Raw genomic sequence first — 19,798 nt, forward strand, 5'->3', positions numbered from 1 at the left:
TTTAGCTCCCTGGGGAGGTCTGATTGCATCGTTCTGATCACTCCAAGCCTCTCCTTAGCTGCTCTTCCCTGAAACGAGTCGCAGTCTGCGCGGCATGAGAGTCGAAAGGAAACCGGGGAAGTTCATTTGGGAATCATCAATGGAAACTGCTCGGTCGTAGTGCCCGCCTCCTTGGGCTGTCTCTGACCTTGGTGGAATCAGACTGGTGGGGGGAAATCAATATAACCTTTTTAAAAGATAGATGGGTTCAGTATTGATAATTGTCTTCTTTGCCTTTTCATTTGGGAGATGGGGCTATAATGGAATACCTGACAAATACTAACGCGTGCTGACCTCCTGCGGACAGTGAGCGGCCCCTTTGGGTATTTCGAGACAAAGAGGTTTGTGATCTGGGCAAATTTAATGTTTCACTGAGAAGCCTAGAAATATATTTTTCATATAAACCATATTTCCCATGAGCGTAGGAAATATCCATTGATCTATATTTTAAAAAATGTTTTCTTAACTCGCAGGCAAGGAAAGACTGTGTGCATGCATGCCACTGTAATTCATTGACAACAGTTTTCCTCATTTGGCTCAGGCATTTGGATGGGTTCAGAGGCGACTGAATACACATAAGTCAGTTTCTCATGGATGCATCTGGGTGGCTTTGCCTGTGGCCATTTCTTGGTCCCGACATGCTGGGACACCCCAGCGTTGTCCAAGACCTTCAGGATTCAGAGGTATCTCAGTTTACGGAAGTCTACATGTTGATGGGGAGAGAGGAAAGAGGCCCAAGTACCTGTGGGCTTTGGCAGAGTTCTGCCCTGTTCCAGGATCTTCAGTTCTTGCTCGATGGAGAGATCAGGTCCATGGACCTCACCCTGCGGCCATGTTCATGGGCTTCACCGTCAACTTGTTGACCTTGATTTTGTAAAGATGATGAGAGGAGTGGATAAGAGGGGAAAGGCAGAGGGGAGATTCAGGCAGATAAGTCACACTCTGTTCTCACCCTGGTTATGCCCAGGCCCGTAAGGAGGCCGTTTTGGTCGCCTGGTCGCCATGACTGAGTTAACGCTCTGTATCTGGTGCATGGAACTGCTCACACACCTTATCACTGAGCAGTAACTATAGTACCTGACATTATTTAATTAACAATTAACCATTAATTAAAGAACTCAGCTGTGAGAATTTTTGGTTGATGGAATATACTGGTCTCTAGGCAGGCTTGCAGTTCTGGTAAAGTCAGGATGAGGAAAAAGCAGACTTCCAGTAGTTCATACGGAAAGTAATACAACACTTAATAAATAATAGTGCGAGAACAAACCCTGTGTTTTGTGTACTCAGAACTTAAACCTACTTTTGCCCCACCTGGTATTCAGTGATGACAGTAGTGGAAGGAATTGCCCCCTGAATTCATTCATTCAAGCCACCAGAACTTACCTGCCATGTACCAGGTATTGGTCTGAGTGCTGAGATGGACTAGGCAAGTATAGTCCCATCTTCTCAGAGGACTTCTTGTGGGGGGCTGGGTTGAGGGGTGGACTGTGGAGGCCAAGTGAAAAAGAAGCTAATGAAATGATCAGTTTGACCGTGAAGGCTCCAATGACTCCGCGTGACAAGAGATTATGGTGCAGAAGTGCAGCTTTCTACTAGAGGGTCAGGGCCAGGGTCACGGTCAGAGTTAGAGTCGGGGTAGGGTAAGGCTTCCTAAGGAGGTATGCTTAACCGGGGACCTGGAAGAGCCAGGTGTTTGACCTGCATGGAGAACAGCTTATGGAGCTAACAGCCTCGAACCAAGACAAAGACAAAATCCCTAGACCTTCACCCCAAATGTCTGTAGCGCCCATTTCTCCTTGCTTTGGGGCCTCAGCCTGCTCCTTCCTTTTGGGCATGAACGTCACACCTGGTGAGACTGGACATCCTGGAGATGATGGCCTCTCCGGGTGAGGTGCTTTCTGTGGGCCGCTGAGCCTTCCTCCTTCCACACAACCCCAGGCTGCTGAACTTTGCACGTAAAAGAGCCCCCTCTCTGTTTACTTTCCAATCACTCTGGCTGGTGAGCAGAGCACAGAGGCTGCTTGAACTTTCCTTTCATGCCCAAAGCATACGTGATTTCACTTGGTGCTTTCAGCCTTCTGTAAGGGACACACCAGCCTGTCATAGTGTCACACGGTCGAGATGCTGCTCGCTGTGTCAGGACACCTGCTGGAAATGAAAGCTTCCTATTCTTTGCAACGATGGATTATTTTTAGCCTTTTTTTTGGTCATGTACGAAGTTCAAATTGGTTTGTGTGTTTATGGAAAGTGAATGAACGTAGCTGATGAGGCCTTGCAGAGGTGCCAGTTCCTGGTTTAACACCCCTTTGTGCTTCGTCGGTGGAAACCATTCAGTGGTGTGAACCCTGCTACAGTGGCTTGAGCAATTTCTGTGTATTTCTTGTTGATGAGTTCTAAATTAGCATACAGTTTGGCTCCTTTAGTATAGAAAGACGTGGTTATGCAGAACTTGACTAGAGAGCAGAAATTTACCAAATAAGATAAAAACCCCGAACTTAGATGCTGTTCAAGCCCTTGTGTAGAGAGAGGCTCATACAGACTGTTCTCCCTTTGGAAGCTTCTGTGCAAAGACAATACCCATGAAAGCAGTTTTGTGCAAATCAGTAAGAATTACACCTACTTACTAACAAAACCCAGTCAATAGATGTCTGTTGTGATTCCCTGAGATGTATCTGCACCATGGGAGTGCCGTGACTGCGTTTATTTGGAGACCTTTTTTTTAGAGTATTAAGATCTAACCCTGTATACGTGGCTTTTTCTATATTGGCCGTTGGGCAAGAAGTAAGTAGCTGTGTCACATTTGGAGTTGCCGAGGCCTCCTGAGTGGCTTGTTCTAAGCAAAGCCCAAGAATGCTCTTGGTCCTTTGATAGGATCTGTGTTTCTGAGGTTGGTGCCAGGATGGAGCTGGCAAATCCCCGGCGCAGAACGGCAGCTCCTTTCCAAAGCGCAGAGCGGAGTCCCATGCTGACAACTGGCCTTTCCCACGGAGCCCCAGGGTCCTTGGCAACAATAGCTCTTCAGACAGCCGCCCAAACTGATCCGAGGGGTGGCCATCCGAAATCGAGTTTTTCTCCAAGAACATTTGGGATCGGAGTTTTCCTTTCTGCTGGAGGAAACCATACGCAAATGCAAAACCTCACTGCACATATTACTTTTTATTTTTATGTGGATTTATTACACAAACACATTTACATCAATATCAAAGAGAATAAAAATTAAACTTTTAGAACAAATGCAAATACTCTCTTTCTTGAAAAACTAGCCATTAAAAGTTTTCCCACGTTCCCTTGTATTCGACTCCATGCGTATGCGTCATTTTACAGAGCTGCAAACATAGGTTAGTTACGATTTTATAGATTGTGTGCTTTCCATTTAGTTCTATCATAAATCATTTTCCAGGTGGCTCTGTAGCATCAGAAAATTAAATTTTAATGGCTGCATTAATGGAGATGAGTAGCTCATATTTTCATTCACAATGTGCGTGTATCTCTACAAATACATCACTGAAATGGTGTATGCTAAATCTCCTAGCCTTGTAGTGCACTTATAGTTTACATTACCCCAGTCATCACCTTGTGCAAACTGTGCAAGACATTCTATTCTTCATGTGCGATCATGGAGTAATTTAACATTTCACGTGGCAAGCATGTATTGGGAGTTAGCATGGAAGCCTTTGGACCGTATATTTTTTGTGTGGATTTTCTTTAGAATACTCGAGATCTAAAAACACATTAAGGAAAATCACTGGGCTCTCTAAAGAACTAATACCATGGAAAAACCTTCAAAACCAGTTCATGTGAGCTAATTTATTCCTCACTATGGAGACCGAGAGTGGTGCATCTTTCCTTTTATTAGCTCTGTGAGGGTCTTTGTATTAATCTGCAAGGTGAAATCAATCCAAAAGCCATCATAAAATTAAGAGGAAAATGGCCTGAATTAACACATTTGGCTTTTTATGCTTATTTATAGAATTCAGAGTGAAGGGACTAAGATAGCAAAACCGACAGCGTGGCCCCATAATTTTAGTACAAAAATGATCTGTTCTGGGGGAAAAAGCTGTCTCCCTTGGACCGTTCAGTGGGAATTGGTGTCAAGTATTTATAGAATGAGAAGCAGTAGAAAATGTCCCCATAGTCAAATTTTAGCAAATGTCTTATCCAAATGAGAAGGAATTTGTTGATATTTGTATAAAGACATAAAAAGCATGGCTATGGAAACTGATTTGGAAATAGTGGCCCTTGGATGACTTTGGTTTGATTGGAGGTCATGGGTGTGTGAATATCTCTTTGATTTCCTGCTTTCATTTTGGGGGGGTGTATACCCAGAAGTATAATTGCTGGGATACACGATAATTCCGTGGTTAATTATTTTCAGGGACCATTTTACCCTTTTCCACAATGACTGCACCATTTTGCGTTTCGACTCCACCGACAGTGCACAAAGATTCCAGTTTCTCTAGATCCTCACCCAGACTCATGTATTTTAGTAGTGACCGCCCTAAAGGGCATCAGATGGTATCTCAGTGTGGTTGGTTTTGATTTGCATTTTCCTGATGATTAATGACGTTGAGTATGATTTCTTTCTAAAAGTTTGCAAGTGCAAGACCTGACCTTTTGGAGTTTCATAGACAGAAGTTGCCTGGAGAGTCAAAATATCTAGATTGTAGCCATGTATCTATCCTAAGTATCCATTTGACCTTCGGCTCCATTCAACGAACATGAACTACACCTCTACGAAGAGCTGATTGCTGCACTGGGTGCCATAGAGAAGAGAAATGTAAACTTTTCCATTCATGTCTCTTGTTTAGTTTTCTTGTCTCTGAGAATAAAAAACAAAACCCTTTTTTTTTCTTAATTCTAAAGCCTTAAACCTGTCACCTAAGCTTGTAAGTGTAATCCAGAGTCTCTTCAGACTAGGTAGGATTGCCTGCCATCACAATAAGACATGAAAACTAAACTACACAGGGGGGAAAGGCAAATGTGAGATTTTTTTGAGGGATCTGGGATTAAAATAGGAATCTCATATATTTACAACTTCTACTTAGTTTTAACTTACAAGCTTGATTTTGAAAATTTAATCTTTTTTTAAACAGCTGATACTATTTACTGAATGTTCACTGGCAGAAAGAAGATTACAGAGTAGCTCTCTCTTCACAGCAAAGCTTCTTAAAAGAGTGTCTCTTGCCATATGTTCTTCCTGCTTCCCCAAATCCCTGAATTCTGGCTTCTGTGTCTCTGCTGCCCTCCCAATAGTAAAAAACAAAACAAAAACAAAACAACAAAAAACCCCCCCAAAACTAAAAAACAAAACAATGGGTGTGCCTCCGTCTTCCTCAACCAACTCCTCTATAGTATTTGAAATGATTGCTCCCTCTTTGAAATTTCTTCCTTTCTCAGCTTTCTTGATCTTTCCCCCTTTTCCTCCCTGGCTCTCCTGTGGCTCATCTTGAAACCTTAGGCCCCTGCCTTTGCCTCACCCTACCCTCCCAACACATATGTATCATCTCTAGGTCACATAGTTTACTTCATCTCCATTCTGTTAGCTTTTTAGACCCTTACCATGATAGGTTGATGCATCTTGTACATATTCTGTTAGGGTCTCATAATGGCTCATAGATCACACTGTCTGTATTGGGATTGCCTTTTGCTTTCTCTCCTACTGAACTCATAAGAATGGGTGCTGTATATTTTATTCTTTGAACTAATGCCTGGGGGTAGGGGGAAGCCTACCTTTGTTGCTATTTATAAGATTTTTTCAACCATACAAAAATGTGAACAGTATGAAAATCCCCTGACTTTCATGTCACAGATCTAATTCAACTACAGTATTCATACAGGTGTAACCATTAATGTCCCACAATGGAAAATGAAAGTTTTCTCAACAGCTTAAAAAAATCTGGTATTGTTATAGCTCATTGGTAGGTTACAAACAACATCTGCTTTGAACGTGGTTCTTTATGGTCCAAAGGATACTGTTTACTTTTACTTTCAATGACCCAAGTTTCAAACTTGACTCCAGTTTCAAACTGTATAAATCAAGGTTGTACAAGTGTGTGTGAAGAGGATAGGGTAGCAGTGGGTGGTGTAATAAAAAGCTTTGGATACTTTGATGGTGCATGGGTGACAACAAATGCTTTAAAAGCACTTGGATGTTCCTGTAGTTACTTTCTCATTGCTTCTGTGTATTATTGGTACTTATTTGATAGAATATTTAAATCTCCTTAATTTCTAATTAGCCTTTGTAATTTTCTGTACTATATCCCACTCTAACATACCAATAATTTAATGTCATTCAAAAAGTACCATTTTGGGTTTCTTAATGCTTACTTTGGAATTATGACTGATTTATGCAAAAGAGAGATTTGGTGATACCCCAGTTAGGGATGGAAATGTAGATTAAAGCATAAGCACGAATTTGGTGGTTAGAGAGAATGTGGTTCAATTCCTGGCTCTCAGTCATGTTGGAGTGTCCAGAATAATTTTTGGCATAGGGTAGAAATTAAATATGCCCTTCCCCCATGTCTGCTGAATGAACTGGTTTCCACTAATGATATATTTAACTTTGTCCTTATTAAGCTGTTCCCCTACATAATGTGGGGGTCCTTTCAGACAGAAATGAAAGTCCCAGCAGTGCTTGGAACAATTTGCATGGTGTTATTTAGATCAGGAGGCTATTATAATTTTACTACGTGAATTTCAGGAAGGCACACTGTCTCAGGGATTGGTGTCTTTGGGGGGAATGTGATTCCCAGTGAAGTAACGGACCTTTATGAAAGGAAGTGTAGCTTTCTCGTGTTCTTATTTCTTACACGGACTCAACAGTGGATAATGTAAGATGAGATGTAGGCCTTGGTTCTCGTTATGGAGATCCGAATAACCAGAAAGCTAAACACGAAAAAGAAAATAGCAAATTGACGAATCTTTGGTCCTTCACTCTTAGCTGGTCTTACTCTTCTGACTCTTGTTTCATGCCGGACACATTCTCCACAGCAGACAACATGGTCATTAAAACATGCACCAAATCAGAGCCATTTTCTGACTGAACTTGACCTCCCCATTCCTCCTGCTGTCATGACTACCCAGCTCTCTTAAAATAAAATTTCAACTCTTTGCTTGACCCAGCTCCTTCTCTGCTCATCCCTTCCTACTACCCACTGGATCATACAGGTCTGGCTATATTGACTTCTTTGCTATTCCCAGGATACAGGGAGCGTGCTCCAGCTGGGGCGCTGTGGGGTTGGGGGGTGGGATTTGTGTGGACTCTTTCCTCTGTCTGGAATCCTTTTCCCCAAATAGCTGGCATTTCCACTATTTGGCGTTTAAGAGTCTCTTCATATGATAACTCCTCCTCCCTGCAATGGCTCTGTCTCCCTCTCCACACACGTATATCGCCTTCGGAACACAAGCCTCCAGAGAGCAGGTCCCCTGTCTGATTTGGCTACTGGATAGGTGGCTATACAGGAGGTCACGTCATGCTTGGAAAGCTGATCCTGGGAGTTCATTCAAAAGAGGAACTTTCAGAGTTTGTGATAAATAGGGCCCAACTCAACCTTATCTCCTGTACATTCTGCAGCTGCAACAGTGGGGCACGATAACTACCATGACCTGGGAGCGCTCAGAAGAAAAGCCATTTTGTTTCTGGAAACACTGCCATTTGAAGACTATTTATGGTCATTTCTGCATATCCCCCCTTCACTGTGCTCTCCGGCCTCCTGAGCAGCATTTCTAGTCCCTGTGTGTTATTTATGATGTCACAGCTAAATCAAGGCTTCAGGTCGCCGGATAAATGGATTCACTTTAGTGTTGTGCGTTTGAATTCCTGCTCTAATTATGAGTGATTCCCCTCTCAGTGGAGATGCAAATCTTTTTTACTTCCTCCCTTCGCCTCATCACCTGGGTGCACAGAAAATCATCTGTGTCTGCTGTTGAGAATGCAAATTGAATGAATGGGGGCTGGAGGAGGCACAAGGAAGCAGAGCAGAGCACAGTTTGCAAATGTTAGAGTAAACCGGAGACAAATGAGATTGTTTGCTGGAATTAATGCTTAATGAATTCCCCAAGAGAAGCACCCTTTAGCGGAGGTGGCAGCGGTATTTACTGAAAACCCTATTTAGATCATATTTGCTTAAAAACAAAAGGAAACACAAGCTTCTTGCCTATCTTAGCTTGTCTGGACTGTGTTATATTTGTTACCTGATACTTCTTTCTGAAAGAAGAGAAACAGTTCTGAAAATACTGCCTGAGGGGGAAAGCAAATTCTTTTCTTAGAATTGCAGAGGTTTTTTGTTTTGTTTTGTTTTCTCAGCAGATTAAAGGGTTTCATTGTTCAGGTGCTTTTGAAGTGTTCTCTCCATTCTCTCTTCATGAGACATCCCATCCACAGGCACACCCAATGTAAGTTTACATATTTACTCATAAATTATGCACATGTACTGTGGTACTGATAGTGCATATATTATTAAACAGACACAAAAATAGAAATCAAAAGGACATACCAGATCGGTGTGAATGGACTTTCAGCGTTTTCTTTGCAGGCCCCATGGTGTTCTGGTCCCTCCCTGGGGCATGCTCAGTTCGCACTGGGGACGCCCTCCCCCTCTCGGGGCCATAGGACCTCAATGAAAATGCACCATGAAAAGGTGCCCACACTCTACTCAGGGAGGCTGGAGGGACAATCCTTTGCTAGAGGGCCCCAAATAAGCCCATTGAATGCTTCGTTTTCCATCTTCATAGCATGATGCCTGCTGTGGGGTCTTGGTCAGGAAGCAGAAACGGATGTTCTCTGTCTATTTCTGGTGCTGCTCTAAGACTTCAGTGCTTACCGCAGCTTCATACATCTCATCCCAAATTTCAGAATTCAAAAGCTTCTGAAAATGGAAAGTTTTTTTTTTTTTTTTTTTTTTGCGTAGCTGCCCTGATTTGGTCACTTGTACCGGTATTGTCATTTAAACCTTGGCTGTGATCGGATAGAGCGATAGATGATTGTGGTCTCATCCTCCTGCAACCCGATGCCCTCCAATTACCTCTCCAAGCTCCATACGAGTAGTGAGGATCCTCCTGATCTTCGTGTTTGATCCTTATCTTTTTAGCTTCTCTCTTCCCCTTTGCCTGTTCACCAGCTGGCCATTAGTTTTATCTCAGGACTGTATGTATCCATACACTAAACTATCAGAACCCATGCTCAACTGGTATTTATGTCTTTCTTGGAATGGATTCATGCCATCGTTTAAGACTAGTGGTAGACATAAGTGTTTACCATTGTACATAACTTGGGATGGAGCATCTCATTTAAACCAGTGTGGTCTGCATAGGTTGCGTGCCTTTGTTATTCGGAAGCAATGTTTATTTCAGCGGTTTTGAAAAACATAATTTCTTATATATGTCAATTAACTAAAGTAGACAAATATTTAATTACTCTTGGGAAACTGATAAGTCATTATTTTATTTTCTCCCCCTCAACTGTCATTATACATTTTAATCAAGCAATATAATCCACTGTATTCTTTTTTCCCAGGGTCATTTAGCTTCTTTTAAAAGATAGAAAATCAATTATACTTAAAGAGCATTTACTTGAAGTCACATAAATTATTGTAGTATTACTAGGTAGCAAGGAGTAAAACTATAATATTCTTATTGTACAATTACCATTAAATACATTATTTCATGATACCCTTTACCGTGTATAACATTTGCTGAGCCTCATTTGAAAAGAATTGTTTGAAGATTGCAGTTTTCATTTATGCTTCTTTGTGTGTGTGGGTATGTGTGATTTTATTACACACCATCAACACAATGCAGTTGCACTAAAGTGCTAGGTTTTTTTTTTTAAGCAACTTAAAACATGAATTGTGTCTTTGGGAGATGACTCAGAAATTGCCGGTTACCATGTTGGCCTAGCATCGTTTATCAAGACCATGCAAATAAAATGAATGGGGGCCGGAGGAAGCCCAAGGAAACACAGCAGAGTCATTCTGCTCTGCATTTAACTTTCATTGTAAAAGGAAATCTGACAGTGACTGCAAGATTTATGGGAAGTGAGGGGTAGCAGTTTCATTTAGTTTGCCTTTGAAATATTTATTGCTCTTCCAAGCCTATTTTAAAAGGCTTATATTATGTTACTTTAGTTGCAAAATGAATTGACTTTAATAATTCTTCTATGGAAAAAAGTCTAGATTATTATTTTTTCTTTGTAGTACAAAGTGGACTTCTGACTTCAGTCTTTGTGACCGCTGGATTTTTGGCTGAATTTTTACTTTCATACAAGTATTTAGGCAGAGTTTGGTGCGTAAGCTCACAGATGAAAGCAATTCAGTTATCCATCTTCAACTTTCCTTTTTACTTTTCTTAAGGATTTTATTATGCACCACCAACAAAACAAAACTCTCCCAAGAAAGTTAAGGAAAAGAGTGAACTCAAAGAGTTCTCAAGGATGGAAAGGGAAAGATGGAACAAACTCTGAGACTAGTGAGAGCTTAACTTTCAATTTGGCCTTGAGTACTATCCAGTCCCAAAAAAGAAAGGCTCGATTCTCACTATCTTTTAGATAAAAGCAGCTGGTTAGGAAGCGTGCAACTATTTTTGGAACTGAGTAATTTTTTCTTGTTTCCTCATAGGATACCTTGACATTCAGATGCCTGTTAGGCTGATTTGTCATTTGTTTGTATGTGTGTGTGTCTGTCACTTAGCCTGGCATCTTGGAGGATGTGCATTATCTCGCTGACCTTCAGATCCACAGGCCTAGCTGCAAGGTACTAACTCTGCTGAGGAGTCCTTGCTTCTCACGCTGTGTTTGCTAAAACACCTGTCTCTTTAAGAGCTGTGTGTTTGCTCTCCCTCTGAGTTTATCCGGGATCACGTATGCCCAGTTCTAAGTGCAGAAGCAGGCACTGCGTGTTCTGCAGGGTGCGGCAGAACCACCACCAGTGTGATTGAGTGTGGTGGGTAGGGTAATAACAGGGTGTCATAATTTATAGTTTTAATTTGACCATGCCACCTACAATGTCTTGTGGTGTGCTTCAGTATGCTATTGTTACATTACAGAATTACATGCTTATGATTTTTTAATAAAAGATCTTGTAATTAAAAGGGGCAGTATTTGTGCCAGACCCGGTATAACAATAGTGAAAGTATCAGGGAGACAGATAAAGGACCCCAGAACAGTGTGGCTTATATAAGGGGGCACATGGACTTGGAGAGGATGACATTGTGGTTGAGTGCGTAAGCCACAGTCCCTATCTTTTAGTCCTTATGCTTTTCTGTTATTAAATAATTTTTAAAACAAACCCATTTCTCTGCAGTTGGATGGATATGCATCTATTTATCTGGAGATTGCACTTACCTAGTCAGGACTACTATAACACATACAGTATAATTTGCACTAAAAATGATGTTGAAAAGAAAGGATGACTGGTGTAAAAGTAGATTGTGGAGATGGTTGTATAACCCAGAAAAATACAAATTATTCAATTACACACTTAAAATGGCTACATTTCATGATATGTCAATTATGCATTAATAAAGAAGGTTAAAAAAGGAAGGATGAGATGGAGATGAAATTAGCAATACATAAACATTTAAAAACCTATTATAAATATCAAAAACCTTTTGTCCTTATCCATATATTAGTAATCACATATTCCTTTTTACTAAGGCAATGGGGTTAACCATGTCATCATTAATACTTTTAATGACTTGTGCTTGTTTAAAACCCACCCTAGGGGCATAATCACTACTGTAATGCTTCTGCCCATTTTTCATTATTAAAGATTATCTTTCGGTCCATAGTTTCTTTGCAAGGCTCTCTTTCCATTACACTAGGGAGCATCTTTCAGTCTCTTCACTCAGGCAAGCAGATGCCCACACATGCACACACACACACACACACACTCACTCCTCAGTGTCTTGATGGGCACACACCTGGGTGATCCTGTGTACGTGGCCCAAGGCCCACCCCTCTGTACTGTGCCACTTCCGTTTTGCCCTCAGAGCGGCTCACAATGTCCTGTGATTGGCTGATGAATCAGGGAAGAGGACCGTGTTGGCTCCCTGTTGCTGGCTTTGTATTTCTTCATTAGCGGCTTTCACCAGGGCATGTGTGTATTTTGTGACTGGTTTGTATTTTTGTTATAATTCTTTTTGATTTATCCCCTCCTCCAACATCTATGCTCCCTGAGTTCAAGAACTTTGTTTTGTAGAGTCAGCCTTGAGAATATTGTTATTATTTTTAAAAAGATGCACATATTAAGTCATTTTGTATACAGATGTTATTGATAGTTTTTTTTTTTTGACCTAAGAGAAGTGTAGTTGCCAGATTTTCCATTCTGAATCAGGGATCGATCAGCAGAACACTGTTAGTAATATTATTGTTTAAGCTATTAGTATAAAAACTTTTTAACATCTCCAACTATGTCATCTTCTCTTGGATCAAATGCTGTTTATTAATTGCCCATTGAAGCAGTTAGGCTGGCGTGGGCTTAGTTTCAGATTCTGCCAAATTTCAAGCTCTCTTCAAATTCACTTGTAAGCATAATTGATGTTTTTGGCAGATAATAATATAGATTTATCCCTACAGCATTGGTTGTCTTGAGTCATATCTTTTTAGCGATTGCATTACAATGACTTGGGCTTGGTTTCCCATTCTGCTAATTTTCAAGTTCTCATGGAATTCAATTGCAAGCATAATTAATATCTTTGATAATAACATAGACTTATTCCTGCAACTTTGAGTATCTTGACTCATTTCTTTTGAAGGACTGCCTTATAAAGACTTCCTGAAAACTGATGTCCCAGTTTGAATTTTGAGTGATTCTTATGTAAGCACTCTCATGCAGATGTAGCTTTTAGAAGGATTGACTTTATCGGGCTCCTATGCGTACGATTATGCATTGCTGTGGACATGCACCTAGTATTTTATGTTAGTTTTTCCTTCAAGCACATTTTAATATACCTCGGGTTCTGAACAACATCTCCCTCTTTTTCCACAGAGCCCATTTTATTGCCAAGTCCATGGGCAATTGTTTTTTTACCCCAAGGGCTCTCAAAGCTCAACTCTACCTGAAGAATATGATGTTATTCTCTGGCCTGGACATTTGTGTTCCAGCTCTGATATTTGACAGTGATATTGTAGTTGAGAGTTCAGGACAATGGGGTAGGGTGTCCAAAACAAATAGTTTCAGTGGAGAAAATAGTCCAGCTTTAAGGGGTTTCACTCATTCAATCATCTTTCTTATAAATGTTCCAGTCCCCTGCTTTCTGTTACCAGGATCAAATAAGGGTCACAGAGCAATGTGGTGGAGTGGGCAGGGACTGGCTCTGTGACCTCAGCTAGCACAGGCAGTGGTTCTCCTGGGGATTGTGGGAGATGTGTATGACATTTTCAGTTGTCACAATGGCAAAGGACATTGCTGCCCATGTATATAGGAGGTAGGGGCTGAGGTTTAGATCTGCCATCCCACAATGCATAGGCGAGTCCCAGGTAACAAAGCCTTGTCCTGTTAGGAGCGCAGGTGATTCCTCCTGTTTTAATTTGCAGCACCAGGAACACAAACAAGTTGCATTTTCCTCATCTTTAAAGTTGGAATAAAAATACTTAAAAATACACGTGAGATCATTTGAAACATTGCCGATCATGTCTATAAATCCATGCACAAGGCTTAGATGCATCCTAGGGACTAACAAAGAATCTCGCACAGTTTTTAACCCTCCAGTGGCTTTCTAGCCCATTCAGAGTAAAACCCAGGGTTCTCACTGTGGCCTAAGGGACTTGCCTGGTCTGACCTCCTGCTGCCCTCTGATCTCACCCCCATGCAGGCTCTCTCCTGGCCCTGCTCCATCACACTGGCCTCCTTGCTGTCCCTCAGTGTTCTTGACAGATCTGCCCTGCTCTGGATCTCATGCACTTACTCTCTTCTGTGTGGAAGGGGCTTCCCCTACGTACATCCACGTGGCTCTCTCCCTCACTTCCTTCCTTTCTCTGCTCACCTCATCTGCTGCGGCATTCTTGGTGCGTGATAGAAATGTGCAGCCTGGTTTTCCACAGCCACCCCTTCCCCTCTGCGTTTGCTCTTTCCCTTCTATTAGCCAACATATTCAGTGTTTTCTTTCCTTATCCTTTGTTTCTTCCAAGTGATTCTCCCATCACTTTTAGTTGAGGAAAGCATGGCCCTTTTATTTTTGTATAAGACTGCTTGAAGGGGGATCATCGTGTGATGATCTGTGAGTATGTGTTTGGAAACCTGTTGCAAATCTCTAGGGACCATCAATAAAATTATCTGTAGCACATTAGAACTACTGACTTTTCCTGTCTGCTTGGAGGTGGTGTCATTTTTCTCTGGCCGGACTATAGGTGTTTGCTGTTTCTGTTAATGCAGACGTGGGGCTTGGGAAATGCTTCAAAAGACTATTATAAAAAGGAGTACTGGCTTGGTGTTTTGGAAGTAGAAGAGTACTCAGTGGTGTGAGATGCTTATTTAAAAGACAGGGATTTGCATGCAAAATTGCCTTCGTGCTTTCTTCAGGTGCAGACGTTTCTCTGAAAGCTTTCGCTTTGCATCCTGAAAAGTCTGTCTTAGTTTAGTGGCTCACTGATATACAGGACGTGTACCCGCTCTGTGTGCACAACAGAAACTGCGTAGGGAGATATGTGTATAAAGTGTTCTTTGTTCTAAGTTAATGTGTCTTTAGTCTAACCTGTTCCCTGCCTTGAATCACCTAAAATAGCTCCTGTGGCATGCAGTGTACCCAGGTGGGATAAGATTTTTACTGCACATTAACCGCTTCCCCTCATGTGTTCCCTTCGCCGGGGAAGTCCTAAAGGCACTTAAGACAGTCTCTTTCCACAGGTAATTCCTGGCCAAGGAAGCCTTTAAAGGTGCCGATAAGGTCGGGCAGGGCATTTGAGGTTTCGCAGTTGCTTTCTAATGTAGGAACTGGTTAAGAGCTCTGTGTGAGCGGCTTACTGTGGGCCCCATTAAGTGCAGTTATGTGAAGAAGCGAATTACCTTCTCTCCTGGCTGGTGTGGGTTGATGGGCTTGTTCATCGCACAGTGCTTGGTTTGCAAAACCTGGGTCTGTAATTTGCACGGCAGATAATGAATATTCTGGTAAAGGAATCAAGAAAATGCGTGTGTTCGTGTGTGTGTGTGTGTGTGTGTGTGTGTGTCTATTTGGCAAGGGGTGAGTGGCAGTTTAGTCAGGTAGTAACTGATGGCACCCTGTCATCAGAGAAGCTTGTGCCTCTAGCCTTCAGACTATGGCACTTGTCTAGCTTGAACCATGATCAGAGCCCCTCATCACGCCCAACGTATGTCCCTCTTCTGCTCCAGCCTCATGGTTTGCAAGCCATCTCATCTGTTGCCTCCGTATCTCCTTTCCCCCTTCCCTCTGGATCTATTTCAGTCAGGCTTTCTACCTCCTAACGCCGCTAACGTAAATAACACCGAGGTTAGCAACGATCTTTCTTCTACCATGTCCGTGGGCTCAGGCCTGATGGTTATGAACCTGTTGAAGCTGGTGACACTCTTGACCACTTCCTCTATAAAACGCCCATCCTTTGTCTTCTCTGCTTTGAGTGCTATTTGTTATAAGGTGACACCATGCTTTCCCCACCTCTGCACCCTCTGTTTTTTTTTTTTTTTTTAAATTTTAATTCTCCTTTGCAAGTTTATCCTGCTCCAACAGACCATTAAGTGCTGGAGCTCCTTAAAGCTCATTCCACCTTTTCAGGTTTATCCTCTTCTTTATCTTCCTCTTATCCTGTTCATCATCATGCCTCCAGGTACGAGCTGAACGCCACACTCTCCAAAGTCTTTCTCTAGACCTGACCCCACCCCAGCCCACCGTGCCCTCAGCCCCATGGTCACATGCCCACCTGCTTTAAGTTCTCTGCTTTAACTTCTCAAACACAAAGACCCAGCACTGAGCTCAGAGTGCCCTTTAAAAGCTGGTCGTCTGAGTTCCAGGCCCTAGAACTCTTCAAAGGGGCCCGACTTGGCCCTGGCATTTCCCTCTCTCTTGTTCTCTTTGTTGAGTTCTGTCAACCTGAAGAACATAGCTCTGTCCTGTGCAGTCAGTCACTTTCAACTGACACACAGCCGCAGGATTCACCGTAAACGATGTGGTAAAGACAACCTCCAACTGCAGAGGAATGAAGACAGAGGACATTGTTTGTCTGACCTATTCCTTAGGAAACAAGCCAGAAATCAAATCCAAAGATAAGAACATCCCATATGTTTTAAAAATTAAGCACTCTGCTTTCCCAAACCCTTCTATGCCCATAAGAACTCAAAATGGAATATAGGACGTGTTTTTCATGAATGGTGATGGAAATAGGACATCACATTCACACTCAAGGAGACCGTGTGAATCTGTGTCTCTGAAAATGCCAATACCCATCTTAATAACTTGTGCTGTTGTGATTTTCCAACCTCTTTCTTCTTCTGTGTTTCTTATTCAGGGCGTGGTTGTGGTCCTGGTTCAATCAGAAACTTTTGGGCTGGCACTTAAAAGGTTTCTTCTTTTCCATTTGGCCCATTGGTGGCAGCTAGCTGGGGAGGGTGTCTGGTTTAAAACCATAATAACTGAAACTTGCATTAGGCTCCTTGGCTTGGGGCCACTTCCTGTAAAGACCTTGTCCTGCCCTTGGTGGTTTGAAGAAGAAGAACGCTCATTTTCCTTCAATAAATGCAAGCTGGGGAGCCGAGGTTTCTTCATTTTAAAGAGATTCTGCCTCTAGTGCTGGTGGGTGTGGAGAATAGAGAATCCTTGGACACTGTGGGTGGGAATATACATTGGTATAGTTATTATGGAAAACGGTGAGGGGCTTCCTTAAAATATTAAAAAAATAGATCCACCTTATAACCCAGCTATCATCCCATTGCTGGGTGATGATACCCCAAGGAAATGAAATCAGTATCTCAAAGTGCTCTCTGCACTCCCTGGCTCATTGCAGCCTTATTCGCAATAGCCAAGATGCAGGAGCCAACTGAGTGGCCACTGAGGGATGAACAGGTGGAGAAGATGCAGTCCAGACACAGGGTGGGCCAAAGTAGGTGTCCAGGTGCTCATATGGAAGACCACAGATTAAGACATAAATAATAATGCAGGGATAAACTCTGCATTTTGCGTGCTCGCCACTGGACACCTACTTTTTTGCCCGCCCTTGTGTAGACCGTGGAATATTATTTAGCAATGAAAAGAAGAGGCTTCCCTTTGCAACAGCGTGGCTCAACCCGGGGGACATGGTGCTGAGGAAAGTGAGCCGGAAATAAGAAAGTGCTCTTTCTATGAAGCCTGGTTTTCATGTGTCAGCCAAGAGTTTCATTAATTGCTGGAGCGTTTCTATAGCTACTTTAATTTTTAAAACAAGATTCCGTTCTTTACATGGGTTTTTCCTGATATTCGTAGGCATTAGTGATCGAGCGTTTCCACCTTGATCACTTAACGGGAACGTGTGCAATTTCTGAGTCATGTTTTCCACTTCGATGGGCCTGACCACACCCAGCAGTTTCACGTTCTTTTCTCCTTGTGTTCTGGTTTCTAGGAGTCGTGGTGTCTTTTGTAGAGTGACTTCTGGGGTCTTCATGCAGCCATGGATCTGGATAAACCGTCTGTCTGGGGCTCCTTCAAACAGCGGACCAGGCCTCTGCTGCTCAACTTGAGCAAGAAGAAGGGGAAAAAGACCTCCAATAAGCCCCTAGGCTTAAGGGAGAGGCATCACCTGGACCGCCGCCTCAGCCTGTCCGTCCCTGACCTCCTGGAGGCCAAGGCCTTGGCCCCAGAGGGTCGGCCTTACCCCGGGGCCCAGTCATCCTACACCTCCGTGCCCAGCAGCCTGTCCACTGCAGGGGTCTTTCCCAAGAGTAGCAGTAGCTCCTTGAAACAGTCTGAAGAAGACCTGGACTGGAGCCAGGAAGAAGCGGGCCCTCTCCGTGGGGCGGAGACAGACCCTGAGGACACCTTCGCCTCTCCCGCCGAGGACCGGAGGGCTTCCAGCAACGGCATCTTCGATCTGCCCCAGAAGACTCCGCTGGCAGAGGACGCTCTGGAGGAGCCGGAGGTGAGGCCCAGCCCGTGCACGGCCCTGTGGCCAGCTCTCTTCTTTTTAATTGCTCTGAGTGCCCTTGGGAGATTAGATTAGGAGTTATTTTCGTGGTTAGCTTGGATGGAGAGGATGTCATTTTCAAGAATTTAAACGAAGGACGTATCGATTGCTCCGAGTGTTCCCATCAGTTTTGGGGTTGACCTCTATGTATTTTAAAACTATTACAAGGAACCTTTCCAGGATGCTTTAGGGCATTAAGAGCTCTATTGGATAAGTTTCCCTTTTTCTATCTTCTGGCAAAGAAAGTAAGAGCTTAACTTTTCCTCTAAATTTGCTCAAGTATTTGTCTGCCTCTCTGTAGATATTTCTATTTGCCCAGCCTTACCATAGACAAAACATGCATAGTACTGGACCTAAGAAATATATGACTGTATTGACTTCCAAAGAATTTGAACTTCCTTCTACCTCATGGACGCACACAGGCATGCATGCTCGTTCATGTGCCTGTGTGTACTCGTCTGTGGCCAACTGCACTTGCATTCTCTAGAAAAGAAAACTAAAGGAAAGAAATTCTTGTCAATGTGGTGATTTTACAAGGCTTGCACATGTATTTTTCAATGAGCCAGAAGAGCCAAATATAATTATAAGGCGAATCTTATATCTCTCGGAGGAGTTTAGTTTATGTTCAGGCGCCAGAGTATTAAGCTGTGACTCGATGATCTCTTTAATCAGATGTTTAGCATTCTTCCATTAATGGCACTGAGGTAGGTTGGAATGTTGAGGGAAGGGGTTGGTTGGTTCCTACATTATATCTCAAGTTAGTGTGATAATTGCATAGAACGCTGGTTATGCAGCTGGGATTCTTAGTTTTGCTTTTGAAACCGAAGCCTATTACTATTTCATATATTTCAGCTTAATTGGGGACGGGCATTGTGGTTCCCCAGAAGACGCTGTGCACGGATTCTATTGGAAGTTTTACTGTGTTAAGACACCACCACCCACGAAATGACCTTACTTACCAATTTTTTTCATTGCCATCAACATGTATGAAATCCTTTCTGTAGCAATTTGATGGTGGTTCCTGTGTTTATAAATTGGAAATATGTGTTTCCACCAATCATAATATAGATTCAGTGAATTATTAAACTAGTTCCGTATGAAGGAGGTAACATGTTGAAGAACTGACCTATGTTAATCTCCACTTCTTTTTACTTATTAACTAATGAGGAAACATTAGTGGGCTTCTTGGCTTTGATATACTACCAATCTCAAATGAGCAGTCAGAGTTGGTGATCGAAAAAAGTTGAGCATCAGAAGAAGGCATGTATTTTTCTGTGTCCACTGTACCCTTTTAAAAGCCGGGATAATTATAGTGCTCACATAGGCTTCTTACTGTCAATACCTAATAACCCCGATTGGAAGGATGATTAGCTCTCCATCATCCACGTCATCACACCGTGGGGTGCATCCTCCCCTAACGTTTTATTTGGCAGCTGGCATTTTAAACAGCTAGCTCTGTTGCCTGCTTTTGCGGGTGAGTTGAATGGCTTAGAAAAGAATCCCATTGGGATATTTCTAGAAGCTGCTTGGCAACCACAGAGCTTCAGTTTAGGGACCACAGAGAAGCAAAATGACCAACCCCAGAGCAGAGACAACCTGCAGCGCCCCAGATTAAACAAGTGCGTCAGTTGCTCCCTACATCAATTACTGTGTGTGTTC

The 19,798-nt window shown here is 42.6% G+C and overlaps 1 protein-coding gene across 2 annotated transcripts in view; it reads left to right on the top strand.

The window, feature by feature from the left end:
* MCTP2 (multiple C2 and transmembrane domain containing 2) overlaps positions 1-19,798 on the top strand; it is a 139,556-nt gene that overhangs the window by 7,218 nt on the left and 112,540 nt on the right. For both annotated transcript variants that reach the window (XM_037053700.1, XM_037053701.1), the window contains one exon: positions 17,579-18,094. In XM_037053700.1, coding sequence (XP_036909595.1) covers positions 17,627-18,094 — 468 coding nt within the window. In that variant the 5' untranslated portion in view covers positions 17,579-17,626. The remainder of the gene's footprint in view (positions 1-17,578; positions 18,095-19,798) is intronic.

This window comes from Sturnira hondurensis, unplaced genomic scaffold (genome assembly GCF_014824575.4).
Source record: "Sturnira hondurensis isolate 20B ecotype Veracruz unplaced genomic scaffold, ASM1482457v3 Scaffold0007865, whole genome shotgun sequence".
Taxonomy (NCBI): domain Eukaryota; kingdom Metazoa; phylum Chordata; class Mammalia; order Chiroptera; family Phyllostomidae; genus Sturnira; species Sturnira hondurensis.